The sequence below is a fragment of the Leuciscus leuciscus genome (genome assembly GCF_965113295.1).
Source record: "Leuciscus leuciscus genome assembly, chromosome: 2".
Classification (NCBI taxonomy): domain Eukaryota; kingdom Metazoa; phylum Chordata; class Actinopteri; order Cypriniformes; family Leuciscidae; genus Leuciscus; species Leuciscus leuciscus.
The window spans coordinates 58,707,973-58,722,301 of record NC_138726.1 but is presented as its reverse complement, the minus strand read 5'-3'; the positions used below and the strand labels follow the sequence as shown (position 1 = coordinate 58,722,301).

Here is a 14,329-nt window from a genome sequence, read left to right as displayed (position 1 = left end):
CTCATCGTCTTAATCATACACTCGATTTAATTATATCACACGGAACCGATCCAACCGATATAGATATCATTCCACAAAGTGATGAAGTCACTGATCACTACATGGTAACTTGCATATTACGTACTGCTGTAATATGTCATGCGGCGTCGCGTTATCAACCAGGCAGAACAATCCTCCCATCCACCATAGATAATTTCTCAAATTGCTTATCTAATCTGTCTCAGCTGCTGCCTGAACCCAAACAAACAGATGAACTAGAAGAACTAACTAGCACTATGAGCACCATTCTCTCTAGAACATTGGATGTGGTTGCACCTATTAAATTAAAAAAGGTCAGAGAGAAAAATAAAGCACCATGGTATAACAATACTACGCATGTTTTAAAGAGAGAAACCCGTATTTTAGAGCGTAAATGGAAACAAACTAATTTAGAGGTCTTTAGAATCGCGTGGAAAGACAGTCACGTTATAAAAAGGCCCTAAAAGCTGCCAGGGCTGAGCACCTCCGCAAACTAATAGAAAACAACCAAAACAATCCAAGGTTTCTATTTAACACCGTGGCTAGACTAACAAATAAACAGACGTCACCCGAACAAAATATCCCGTTACAGTTCAGTAGTAATGATTTCATGAACTACTTCACTGAGAAAATAGAAAGCATCAGAACCACAATTATAAACGTTCAATCTTCAATCGCGCCTTACAATTCAGCTTCAATTATCACCCCGAAAGAACAATTACAGTGCTTTACAACTATAGAACAAAAAGAGTTAAATAAACTTATCACTTCATCTAAAACAACAACATGTTTATTAGATCCTATACCAACTAAACTACTGAAAGAAGTGTTATCTGTAGTGGAAGAGCCTCTCCTCAATATTATTAACTCGTCTTTATCTTTAGGTCATGTTCCAAGAACATTTAAACTGGCAGTTATAAAACCTCTCATTAAGAAACCACAATTAGATCATAATAATCTAGCAAATTATAGACCCATTTCAAATCTTCCATTTATGTCTAAAATATTAGAAAAAGTGGTGTCCGCTCAACTGGGCTCTTTCTTGCAACAAAATGATATCTATGAAAAGTTTCAGTCTGGATTCAGACCGCATCATAGCACTGAAACTGCGCTCGTTAAAATCACAAATGATTTACTTTTAGCTTCTGACCAAGGCTGTATCTCAATACTAGTTTTACTTGATCTTAGTGCTGCGTTCGATACTATAGATCACACAATACTCTTAGATCGACTACAAAATTATACTGGTGTTCAAGGACAAGCACTAAGCTGGTTCAAATCATACCTATCTGACCGCTACCATTTTGTCTATTTAAATGGAGAAAAATCGATCATAACTCCAGTAAACTATGGAGTGCCGCAGGGATCTGTATTAGGCCCCCTGTTATTTTCAATATATATGATGCCACTTGGAAATATTATAAGGAAACATGGAATTAGTTTCCATTGTTATGCTGATGACACTCAAATATATATTTCATCACGGCCGGATGAAAACGCTACATTTTCCAAATTGACAGAGTGTGTTAAAGATATAAAAGATTGGATGACGCGTAATTTTCTTTTATTAAATCCAGACAAGACAGAGGTAATACTTATCGGTTCAAAAAACCGCCCACAAAACCTCGCACAATACAACTTTAACATCATAGGATGTCCTGTTACTTTATCCTCTACAGTAAAAGACCTGGGTGTTATACTCGATTGCAACCTGTCTTTTGAAAATCATATTTCTTATGTTACAAAAACAGCCTTTTTCCACCTTAGAAACATTGCTAAGCTACGTAATATGCTATCAGTTTCTGATGCAGAAAAGTTAGTTCATGCATTCATGACCTCGAGACTGGATTACTGTAATGCTTTATTAGCTGGTTGTCCTGCATCCTCAATAAATAAGCTACAGTTAGTCCAAAATGCCGCCGCTAGAGTTCTTACGAGATCAAGAAAATATGATCATATAACACCGATTTTATCATCACTGCATTGGTTACCTATAAAGTTCCGTATTAATTACAAGGTATTGCTACTGACTTATAAAGCCCTAAACGGCTTAGCTCCAGTCTATTTAACGGATCTTCTATCGCCCTATAATCCATCGCGCTCTTTGAGATCACTAAATTCAAGGCTTTTGGTCATACCTAGGATATCCAGAACCACCAAAGGAGGGAGAGCATTTTCACATTTGGCTCCAAAACTCTGGAATAGTCTTCCTGATACTGTTCGTTGCTCAGACTCGCTCTCCCAGTTTAAAACTAGATTAAAGTCGCATCTCTTCAGCCAGGCATTCATATAATCCTACAGTTCAAACTACAATCCGGCCTCTATCCAATGCCAGAGGAGAACTGGCCCCCGACTGAGCCTGGGTTCTCCCAAGGTTTTTTTCTCCATTAAGGCACCTGATGGAGTTTTAGGACACCATTAGGTCACTTGATGGAGTTTTTCGGTTCCTTGCCACTGTTGCCTTTGGCTTGCTCAGTTGGGGATATTTTGGGGATATTTAATTTAATTTTATCAATCAATAAATTCCTCTTGAAACAAACTTTGTTGTATTATTTTAATTTAATACTGTGAAGCTGCTTTGATGCAATCTGTATTGTGAAAAGCGCTATACAAATAAACTTGACTTGACTTGACTTGACTTTCTGTCTGCAAGAACATGAACTAAAAGAGTTGAAGAACTCAGTTCAAGTTGCCTAAGAAGCAAAGTGTGTGTGTGTGTGTGTGTGTGTGTGTGTGTGTGTGTGTGTGTGTGTGTGTGTGTGTGTGTGTGTGTGTGTGTGTGTGTGTGTGTGTGTGTGTGTGTGTGTGTGTGTGTGTGTGTGTGTGTGTGTGTGAGAAAATCACGCAGTGGATTTTTCCAGTTCAGCTCCTATAAACATGCCATTAGTTTTTCTGTTTTCCTGTCATTCTGCAGATAAAATGGCTCTTTAAATATATATATATATGGTTCAAGGACTCTTAACAACCCTTAGGTTTGAAATAGAGAGTTTTTATCAGTTCTAAAACATTAGTAGCACAGATATAGAGACAAAAATTATGTGGCTGAATTTATTTTTTCTACAGCATTTATTTTTTCACTTATTATTTTTCTAGTAATGAACATTTATAGGCCTAATAGTATATGAATAGCTTGATCTGAATGGCACAATACAGAATCTGCTGGTTTCTGAAGTGAACACTGTTCAGAATAACGGCGTCTCATGTGGCTCAGTCTCCAGAAGCTGTTGATGTTTGTTTGGGAACTCGGGGGAAGTCATTGGCATCACAGGACCGAATGTTGTCTATAATTATGTTTAATGATGTTTAATTATCTGAGCTTTGAGAGGGCAATCCCAGACTCCGGTCCACAGGGAACGACCTCTGATTAGAATCAGTGAAACGTTATTCATATTCGTTCTCTTTATGATGTGAAAGAGACGTATGAGTCAGAGAGCCTTCAATAAAGCTATTCAACTGCTAGACTTTAATAGCTAGTTTTAAATGTCTCTCAGTTTTTTTTTTCTCTCTTTCTCTATTTCTTTCCTTTTTTTCTTTTTTTTTTCTTTTGGTCCTTTTAAAAAGCTCCTAAACAAATCTTTTCATTTTGTGCATTAGAATCCTGTTGATTCTAAAGGATTCTTGGTTGAGCTCATTTAGCATAAGAAACAAATGACAAGGTAACACTTTACAATAAGGTTCATTAGTTAACATTAGTTCATGTATTAACTAACATGAACTAACAATGAGCAATACATGTATTACAGTATTTATTCATCTTTCTTAATATTAGTTAATAAAAATACAGCTGTTCATTGTTTGTGAATGTTAGTTCACAAATACAACCTTTGATTTTAATAACGTATTAGTAAATGTTGAAATTAATATTAACTAAGATTAATAAAATGCTGAAGAAGTATTGCTCAATCTTAGTTCATGTTAACTAATGAACCTTATTGTAAAGTGTTACCAATTATAATATTTATATTATAATTGGTAACACTTAATAGGCTATTAAAACATAATAGGCTATTTTAAACCACATTAAAACATAAATATGAATTCTAAAGGAATACTATGACAAAATGTCATAGTATTCCTTTAGAATTCATATTTATGTTTTAATGTGGTTTAAAATAGCCTATTATGTTTTAATGTCCAACTATTTGAAAATGTACCTTATTATCTCATTAAAATCTCTGATCTTTGTACTTCCAGTGATGGTGCTGTATTTGCTGTGATCGTCACGACGACATTTCATTGGCTCTTCGTAACGCCATACGTCATCTCTCAACGCCGGGAGCGCGCACGCTCCTTTTGCCCTGCTCCGGAATGTTATTTATGGCAGGCGCGTTCCCGCGGACCGCACCGTTATTATTCGACGAGCGACTGACACCGAAACTACAATGTCAAACATTTTCGGGACTCTGAGCGCTTCCGTGTTCACGCGCGCCGGGAATAAGGACCCATCCTGATTAGTTATATTACACGCGCAAAATCTCCCAGCGATCAAATGGTATTTCTGGACGCAAAAGATTGAGAGGATGTGTCATCTTTCAGATAAGGTAAGTGGCGAGCGAGCGCTTTACAAACTTCACACCGCAGTGTTATTTTCTGTTGCGCTGATAACGAACATTTTAACGCGATTGTTAAATTATAGCGCGTTTGTTTCATATGAAACTCGCAGTTTTTTGTTTGTTTCTTGTGTTTATAATGACTTTAAATGATTGACGTCAACCTCGATCTACGTGTGTTACAGCTACGAAGCGTATAATGTTATTTAAAGTGTTCGCGAGAGACGATACGAAGAAAACGCGTTCAAAAAAACTGCGCGAACAAACGAAATATGTGCGCCTGTATTTATTACGTAATGAGCGCGCGGGACAGATGCGCGTGGGATTGAGCTGCAGTTCATCTAGGCTTTCTTAAAAGCGCAGTTCCTTGGGAAAATGATTAGAAGAGAAAGAAAACTGTATGTATATAAGTTTATGCATTTCGTAACATGATCTAAACCACGCCGGTTTCAGTTTCAGACAGCTGCATGATAGACTGATGGTGCAACCACTTCAAAACACTTGTCACGCGCATCACTGTCACTGCTGACATCATGCAATAATGTCTCTATAGAAACATTGAAATGTATTAAAATGATCACGAACTGCATAGTCCAAAATTAACCTACTATGATGACACTAAGATGAAAATGTTAAATGCATGGGTAACACTTTACAATAAGGTTCTTTAGTTTATTTACTAACATGAACTAACAAAGATCAATTTGTTACAGTATTTATTAATCTTTGTTAATGTTAGTTAATACAAATCCAGCTGTTCATTGTTTGTTCATGTTTGTTCATGTTTGTAACAAATACAACCTTTGATTTTAATAAATAGTATTAGTAAATGTTGAAATTAATATTAACTAAGGTTAATAAACTCTGTAGAAGTATTGCTCAATCTTAGTTCACGTTAAAGGTATAGCGGAGGATGTTTTACTTCCTGGTGGGTAGTCTAAACTATTGGTCCTCCTAATTGTCAATCATTCTGGTGAATCAATCAAACTTTTCAAAAAGTGGAGAGGGCGGGTCTTATCTAAAATTTGGAAAGATCCTCCGCTATACCTTTAACTAATGTAGCTAACTAATGTTAAATAATGAACCATATTGTAAAGTGTTACCAATTCATTTTATAATGCCAACAGATTCATGTGGTATGATGAATATCTCCTCTTTTTTCAAAGTCCTAATATGTGTGATTATTTTAGTAGTGATCGTTTGCATTCGGCCTGCTGATGCACTGGTGATGCATGTGTGAGTTTCAGTGGAAGTGGCTCTGTCTTTATTTATCCCTCGCTCGCCCGGTGTAGGTGGAAGTGTGAGAGAGAGAGAGAGAGAGAGAGAGTGAGTCAGGAAGAGATGATGGAGGTAATCAGAAGAAAAGACTCGAACGGCCTCTTCTCAGACAACTCCGACAACGACTGTGAGGTATGAACGTCTGTGTGTGTGTGTGTGTGTGTGTGTGTGTGTGTGTGTGTGTGTGTGTGTGTGTGTCAGAGATGATCTGTGAGTGTCATAATGTGAAACACACATGTTGATGGTCTCTCTGCAGAACATGGGGGCGTGTGGACAGAGTACAGGTGTGTGTCTGTGTGAAAATACACCCTTCTGCGATCAGCACACACAGGAGGTGAGAGTCTATCGATGGCTGTTGTCATACTGTGTATATATATATATTGTAGAGAGAGAGAAAGAGAGAGAGAGAGAGAGAGAGAGAGAGAGAGAGTAAGGTCATTTATTGTGTTACAGAAGATTCTATTTCAAATAAATGCTGTTCTTTTGAACGTTATATCTATCAAAGAATCATGGATATACTGTATTTACAAATATATTAAGCAGCACAGCTGATTTTAACATCGATAATAATCATAAATGTTTCTTGATCATCAAATCATCATATTATCCTGATTTCTGAAGGATCATGTGACTCTGAAGACTGGAGTAATGATGCTGAAAATTCAGCTTTGATCACAGGAATAAATTACACTTTACTATATATTCACATAAAACAACTGTTTTATATTGTAATATTTCACAATATTATTGTATTTTTGATTAAATGAACACACAACACACACACACACACACACACACACACACACACACACACACACACACACACACACACACACACACACACACACACACACACACACACACACACACACACAGTGCTAAAAAAATTTAACTTCAATTTATATAATATATTTATTTATAATATTACATTTATTAAAACAGGCTTACATAATATAAATCTATACATTTTCTGTCCAGGCAATGTTATATAACAAAGAGAGATAAGCTTCTATTCTTCTTTTAAATTTCCAGAGACTACATGAGCTAAATTTGAGCTAAATAATGACATTATTATCTTTAAGAGTCCAGTTTATCACGGTGAAGCTCATTGACTATTGATTATTGAATAAAGCACTACAGACATCAGTGACCTGACTTGATATGAAGACCCACAGAAAGCACATGACTTCAAAATACATTGAAATGTCTCACAAAATAATCAGAGCTTCCAAACTCACTGGAGGGTCTGACTGTAATATTCAGAAGTGCCACAGGAATAATCATATCATAATGTCTCAGAAAGCAGCCAGTAACTGCAAAAGGACCTTAAATTACCTGTTTAATTCATTTAATTACTTTATCTTAAGTTACAAGTGAAAATGCCACATTTGCAGCCTCACTGAGCAACGGTGAAAACCGACCCTTTACAGAGAGAAGCTTCACACACTTGCATGCATGGTTTTGAAATAATTAAAAAAATATTAACAATGTAAATCTATGGGATTTTTTTCAGCCATTTTATCAACCACCATTTTATCATCTGTTAAGTAAAAGTGAATGATGTAAAAAGGGTTGTGGTGTCTCGTCTCTCTCCAGGACTCCCGTGTGAAGTGTGTCCAGTGCGGGAAGAACAGACCCATGATCACCAGATACTCCGAGGGTTACGGCACAGAGGTGAGCATCTGCACCAAAGACTGTAAAAAAATATGAATTATAATAATAGTGTCCGTGACGTCACCCGTTTTCGAAGTCCAAAGTGGGCGGAGCCGGCCGTCGCCAGTTTATCACTCATGGATAATAAACGAAAATGGGCAAAGAGGCGGATTAGCTGAGGTGACGTGACGCTAACAGACAGCAGACAAACGGCTAGTAGTGACATCAGCGGCAATCCACCTGTCACTCAAGTGGCCACGCCCTTAATTATGCAGAACTTCCGTCCTTCCCTCTGGTTTTACATTTTTAAAAAAAAATTGAGTGTTCATCAGAGGGGTCCAAGACCCCAGGACTTTTGTCGCACTTTAACCATGAACATTTACACACAATTTTTTTTTTTATGGATTCGAGGAGTTTAAAGAGTAACAAATCCTTCCCTCACGGGTCAATTTGACCCCTCTAGGAATGAATAGAATGCGAGGAATGCTTCAGTACACATAGAAAAAACTAAAAATGCTCAAAATTCAAACCAAAAATGCTAAAACTTTTCCACAAAAAATATTTTATAATGTCTACATGTGTATCTGAATGCATACTGAAGAAAAACTGACTTTAGGACCCAGCGGAACTGCTCATTTGCTCCATATAGAGATATAAGGCCATCAAGAGTTATATATTTTTTTTTTTTCCACAAGAGGTCGGCAAAGACACCCAATGTAAGATATTTTGAGCTGAATTAAGTTAGTTGAGTTCATTTGAATTTCAGTTGAATGAATGTGAGAATGTGCTTAAATTACTATTTCTTTATTATTTATTGATCAAATCTAGTCATTTTGACCCGCGAGGGAAAGATTTGTTACAAAGTGCGAGGGAAGGATGAGGGTTAAGGCTTAATACAATTATAAAATACAGTTTTATACACTTAATACAGTTATAAAAAACATTCACCAGTTGTCATGATGGGCAAAATTAGCTATATAGACCAAAACCACTTTTTGCACCAGACTGTAAACATGTTTCTTTCTGCTGTAAAGTTGGGCATTTTAACATGTGGGTCTATGGGACTGACTCTCTCCTGCAGCCTGTCTCTAGTGTTGGGCCGTCACTTCAGTGTTGGGTTCAAGAGAGAGACGGAAGGTTGTCGCTTGGTTTGGACGTCTCTGAATGTATGAGTGCAAGTGTGTGTGTTTCAGTGTGTGACTCGTGTTTCAGGAGGAGTGTGTCCAGTCTCATCCTCAGGGAGACAGTGATGCAGACGCAGACATCGAGGACACGGACAGCAGGTGTGTGACACACACACACACACACACACACACACACACACACACACACACACACACACACACACACACACACACACACACACACTGAACTGCATCCACTTCTACAACTCTTTCTCTGCATTGTGATTGGTTCAGGCTCCAGATTGTGGGTTCCCTCCAGCGAATCAGCTCCCGGAAGAGGAAGCGTCAGCGAATCACGCGACAGGACACGACGGAGAGCGAAGACGACGGTGGGCGGAGCCACAGGACTCACCGCTGGAGTCTCCGACTCAGCCCTCATCGCTCACACAACAGGACCATACTGGAGGTCAAATATATGTCTTAATTATTCTGTATCTGGTCTGAAATTACGGTAACACTTTACAATAAGGTTCATTAGTTAACATTAGTTAATGTATTAACTAACATGAACTAAACATTTGTTACAGTATTTATTAAAGGGGTGGTATAATGCTCTTTTTTTACATTATGTAAAATAAGTCTCTGATGTCCCCAGAGTGTGTATGTGAAGTTTTAGCTCAAAACACCTGATCATTTTTTACAGCATGTTAAAATTGTCCCTTTTTTAAGGGTCAGTAAAAACACGTTGTTTCGTGTGTGTCCCTTTAAATGCAAAAGAGCTGCTTCTCCCGGCACAGAAGGCGGTGCTTCAAGTGTGTGTGTGTGTGTGTATGTGTGTGTTAGCAGCTCTGATTACCTCACGCAGACAAGCACTAAAATGTCAGAATGTGGTGTAGTCCCTACCAGCCGTTTGTTGTAGTCCTTAAAAAATGATTTCTTTAAAAGAAAATATTTGTAAGTGTTGAAATTAATATGAACTAAGATTAAGTAATGCTGAAGAAGTATTGTTCATTCGTAGTTCAAGTTAACTAAGGTAGTTAACTAATGAACCTTATTGTAAAGTGTTACCGAAATTACTTTTGTAATTTGTAATTTTTAATTGTGTAATTGTGTTCGAGAAGTACAATATATTAAATAATACAACCTAGTTAATGAAATAATGAAATAATAAAAGCACTGATTGTTTTTTTTTACCATGTAAACTAAAAAAAAAAAAAATTTATTCATGTACTGTTTTAATATGCATAGACAAAAATATGCATATTAGTGAATAATAAATTATATATATATATATATATATATATATATATATATATATATTTGGTATCAATATATTATTATAGTTTATTATATTTATTTACATTTTCAGTTTTATATTTTATTGACATTTTTAATTTTATATTTTCTGTTTTCTTTTTAATTTTATTAAATTAAATTAAAAAAATATGTTTTAATGTCTCAAATATATTTTTAAAATATAAAATTAATAAAAATAAAAATTGATAAAATAAATGTTATCTGTGTTTTAAATATAGTTTTCATTATTTATTTATGTATTAATTTTTTTTTCCAAATTTAGGAATTCAAGTTAAACTAAAATGTTGCCTTGGGAACTAGATGACATTTATTTTAATATATTAACTAATGCCACAAGTAAAACAATTTTATATTACATTTACATTTATTCATTTAGCAGACGCTTTTATCCAAAGCAACGTACAAATTAGAACAATAGAAGCAGTTAAACTAACTATAGGACAACAAAATGCAAGTGATGTGACCCTTCTCAGTTTAATCTTAAAATAAATATATTTTTTTAAATATTTTTTTTTAATAAATTGAATTATTTTTAAAAAATAAGTCAAATCTGTGTATAATAAGTCAAACTCTTTAGTACAATACAAATAAATGTGTTAAAATAAATAAATAAATAAAATAAATATAATTTTATATATGTAAAACATCACATATGGACTAATATTAATGAAGTAAATGACTATTTGAACCGGTGTTTTGAAGCAACCCGATTGACTGTAGGTTCCTCTTGATCGTATCTCTCTGTCCCGCAGGAGAGCGTGTCTCAGGTTCGTCCGCTGGTCATCTGTCGCTGTGCCGCGCGAGACACTCAATCCGTGACGGATGACAAACCCGTCGGGGGAAAATGGCTCCTCACAGCGTTCCCCGTCCCACTGTCCTCGCCTGTGTCCTGCTATCTACTCATCGTTCCTCTGTCCGTATCTATTATCATCATTCTCATGTCATTCCTCTTACTGCTCACAGATACCTGACATCGCCTTATAACATCACTGTATAATCCTCCTCACTGTATGAATCATGCATTTCTCTCTAGATTTGTTCTCATGTACAGTAATATTAGATCATGCACTTTTAATCAAGACATTTCATTTTAAACTCTTTTGTACAGTGTTATCTATGGAAGACCATTTCTGCCACGTAACAAAACAAAATGCTTTGGTATAATTATGAGATAAAAAGTCAGAATCATGACATACAAAGTCATAATTATGAGATAAAAAGTCATAATTATGACAAAAAAGTAAGTATGAAAAACTAAGTTTCAATTATTAAACAGAAAATTATTTCATAATTATGAGATAAAACGTCAAAATTATGGCATACTTATTCATAATTATGGCATATAAAGTCAAAACAATTGACATACAAAGTCATAATTATGGCATAAAAGTTATAATTATGACAAAAAAGTCAATTATTAGATAAAAAGTCAAAATTAGGACATACTAAGTTATATTTATGAAACTATGAAAATACTTAGTCATACTTATGAGATAAAAAGTCAACATTGACATTCATAATTATGATATAAAGTGTCATGATTATGAGATAAAGTCAAACTCGACATAAAAGTCATAATTAGAAAGTCATAATTATGAAAGTCAATTATGAGATTGAAAGTCAAAATTATGACATACTAAGTTATAATTATGAAACTATAACTGTTCATTATTACATATAATTATGTACTATTACTATAACATAATTATGAAATTTCTGTCATAATTATGAGATAAAAATACAAAATTATGACATACTAAGTTATAATTATGAAACTGAAAATTCTGTCATAATTATGAGATAAAAATACAAAATTATGACATACTAAGTTAGAATAAAAATTATGTCATAATTATGAGATACAAAGTCATAATGATGACAAAAATTATGACATTTTTATCATAATTATGACTTTTTATGTTGTGATTAGGACATTTTATGTTTGAATGATTTATGTTCAAAAGGTTGATGAAATAGGCTTCCATAGTTATCGAACACCAAAGACATCAAATTCATTTGACAAAAAGCACATTTGGATGCATGACGTGAGTGTGAAATTACAGCGATAATGTAATTAAGCGAAATCACTGTGTCAAACGTCAAAGTATCTAGTCAAAAACAAGTTTCCACACATAATCGTGTTTAAGTATAAAGTTGTATTAAGTATAAAGTTGTACTTTTTTTAACGAAGGCATCTCTTCACAAGGAAAAATGACTGTAATTGTGGCTAATTACATTTCACATTGAAATTTCATTGGCTTTAAATAATAATAATAATAAAAAGCACCGGAGCTCAAATTGATGGACTCAGCAGTTTAGTAAGATGAGAACATAATTTATATATATAGGCCTATATTTTTAATATAATACAAAAGATGTTAGTAATGACCATGTACTTGGTTCTTTGAAATGTGGAGTAGTTTTTCCCTTGGGTTTCATGCGATGGCGTAAAGTGGGCGTTTAGTGAGTTTGAGGAGGGTTTTTTTGACCCAGACGAGGAGGATGAAGGCCGTGTTCACCCTCAAGAGCAAGATCTATCCTCATCTGCTATTAGCCGTGACCTTTAGTACATTAACCAGCATGCAATTACTTCAGGAAGATTGTAGAAAGGCTGCATCACCTATAACAGCATCTGAGTGCAAAAGAAAGATGTTTTCCGGTCAGAACAAATTTTTACCCTTTAAACATTTTTTAAGTCATGCACAACATTTATGAGGACAGCTGCTTCCATCATCTTGATGGAGTAAATCACTGCACGTCTCTCAGTGTCATCAGTAATAGAGCTGTTATCTAATTCTTCATGTGTGGGAGAGAAGCCAAAGGCCCACCGCCACATGTGGGCTGAATCTATGCAAGCGTCAATCGTTTTACAAACCGTTTTACTTTTTTGGTGTAAATATGCTCTTAAGAGTTTCAGTTCTTCTCGCTTATTCTGTCTTTCATCTGTTCCTGATTCTTCATTTGTGTTCATGGATTCGTTCCTCTGTGTAAAGGGGCTGTTGTTTTACGGCTTTACCGCAGTTTACCGCATTTGAACCGTCTCGAGACGCATTATTCACTGACAGAAGCACAAGAGGCGGGTCAAATGAGTTCAGACAAGCCTTTCCCATAATCTCTCTGCATTAGTTCATTATCTGAACGTGACCGTTCACAGTTTTCCTCTAAGTTATCAGCTGCATGTTTATAATCGCTAAAACGATTCACTACCGGTGTGCATCTGTACCACATTCCAGCTTATTCTAGATCTCACATTTATTCATATTTGCTTACTGCATATTTTCCTTTTTATGTTATATATATATATTTTCCCTGTGGAAATGGTATTGTAAATTGAGTCTATGTCTGGATTTTAAGAGAAATAAAATTATAGTTTGACAGCAAGTCTTGAGTGTCTTATTTTCACAATTAACAAATACTATTGTTGTATCTGCGGTGTATTTTTGGTTGTTTTATTTCTCCTCTTTCATTCTTGACTGTCATGATTCTTAGGTTTTGCGATTGGTTGGTTTTCCTGTCAATCATCATTAATCAACGTGTCGACACCCTAAAGGAACCAATCCGAACTCATCTTCTCCGTATAAAGAACCTGAAGTGACGAGAGGATTCAGTCGCGTGTTTTCTCTTGGTTGTCTTAGGACTTGCTGTTTGTTGTTGTTTTTTTGCTTGGTGAAATTGAGTTATGTTTCCTTTAATTGTTTGATTAATTTGTGACGTGATTTTACTGAAGTGTTCAATCGAAATATCTTCCTGGTCCCAGAGAGGAGGGATAGTTTATTATGTCACGTATATCTACACAATGCATCACGTTAGAGATTGAGTTTGTTTATGCACACCAGGTTAGGAGCGAATAGTAGTTTGATTGGCGTTTCATTGCAGAAGATTTGTTTATTTTCAAAAAAAAAAAAAAATTCTTTGTTAGTTTAGTACTTTAAATGATGTAAGTTTGGTTGATTTCTTTGCTTTAGCACCGCTCATGGTCCCAAATTATTATTTGTATATATTCTGTAAATATTTGTTTCTTGTTTTACTACTGCACTGTGGTTTCTTTACGATTTTGACTCTAATTCATAACTGTCACTGCCTGATTAATTTCACCACACAAGTCATCGATTAACTTAGCCTGTTTCTTTTATTTTCATATTTTCTTAATTTATCTATCACGTATTTGTTACATACCCTATTAGCCCTAGCATAACATAATTGGGGGCTCGTCATTATAATTGTGTGTCGTCTTGATAATGGCAGAGATTCAGTGTGGATGGTGTGGATATGGTTAAATGTGATATGGTTAAATACCGCCCCCTAGTTGGGGACTTGGAGGAGAATAAAAAAGATATATCATCACGTTTGTCTGACCTGGTTTACTTCAGCATAAAATATCAATAAATA

The 14,329-nt window shown here is 35.2% G+C and overlaps 1 protein-coding gene across 2 annotated transcripts; it reads left to right on the top strand.

The window, feature by feature from the left end:
* The first annotated feature begins 4,255 nt into the window (after nt 1-4,255).
* LOC309492498 (uncharacterized protein) lies at nt 4,256-13,317 on the top strand. 2 transcript variants are annotated; one of them, XM_082161515.1, is made up of 7 exons: nt 4,256-4,559; nt 5,861-5,978; nt 6,103-6,180; nt 7,443-7,520; nt 8,715-8,782; nt 8,918-9,089; nt 10,693-13,317. In XM_082161515.1, exons 2-7 carry the CDS (start codon nt 5,910-5,912, stop codon nt 10,909-10,911), a joined length of 684 nt encoding a protein of 227 aa, XP_082017641.1. In that variant the 5' UTR covers nt 4,256-4,559; nt 5,861-5,909; the 3' UTR covers nt 10,912-13,317. The 2 variants fall into 2 exon arrangements, with proteins under 2 accessions (XP_082017641.1, XP_082017640.1); XM_082161514.1 differs by having other exon boundaries at nt 4,267-4,559; nt 8,712-8,782.
* The last annotated feature ends 1,012 nt before the right edge of the window (nt 13,318-14,329 follow it).

Coding starts and splice junctions, on each gene's coding strand:
- LOC309492498 (XM_082161514.1), top strand. CDS start 5,910: ATGATGGAGGTAATCAGAAGAAAAGACTCGAACGGCCTCTTCTCAGAC. Junction 5,979..6,102: donor ACTCCGACAACGACTGTGAG/GTATGAACGTCT, acceptor GTCTCTCTGCAG/AACATGGGGGCGTGTGGACA. Junction 9,090..10,692: donor ACAACAGGACCATACTGGAG/GTCAAATATATG, acceptor TCTGTCCCGCAG/GAGAGCGTGTCTCAGGTTCG.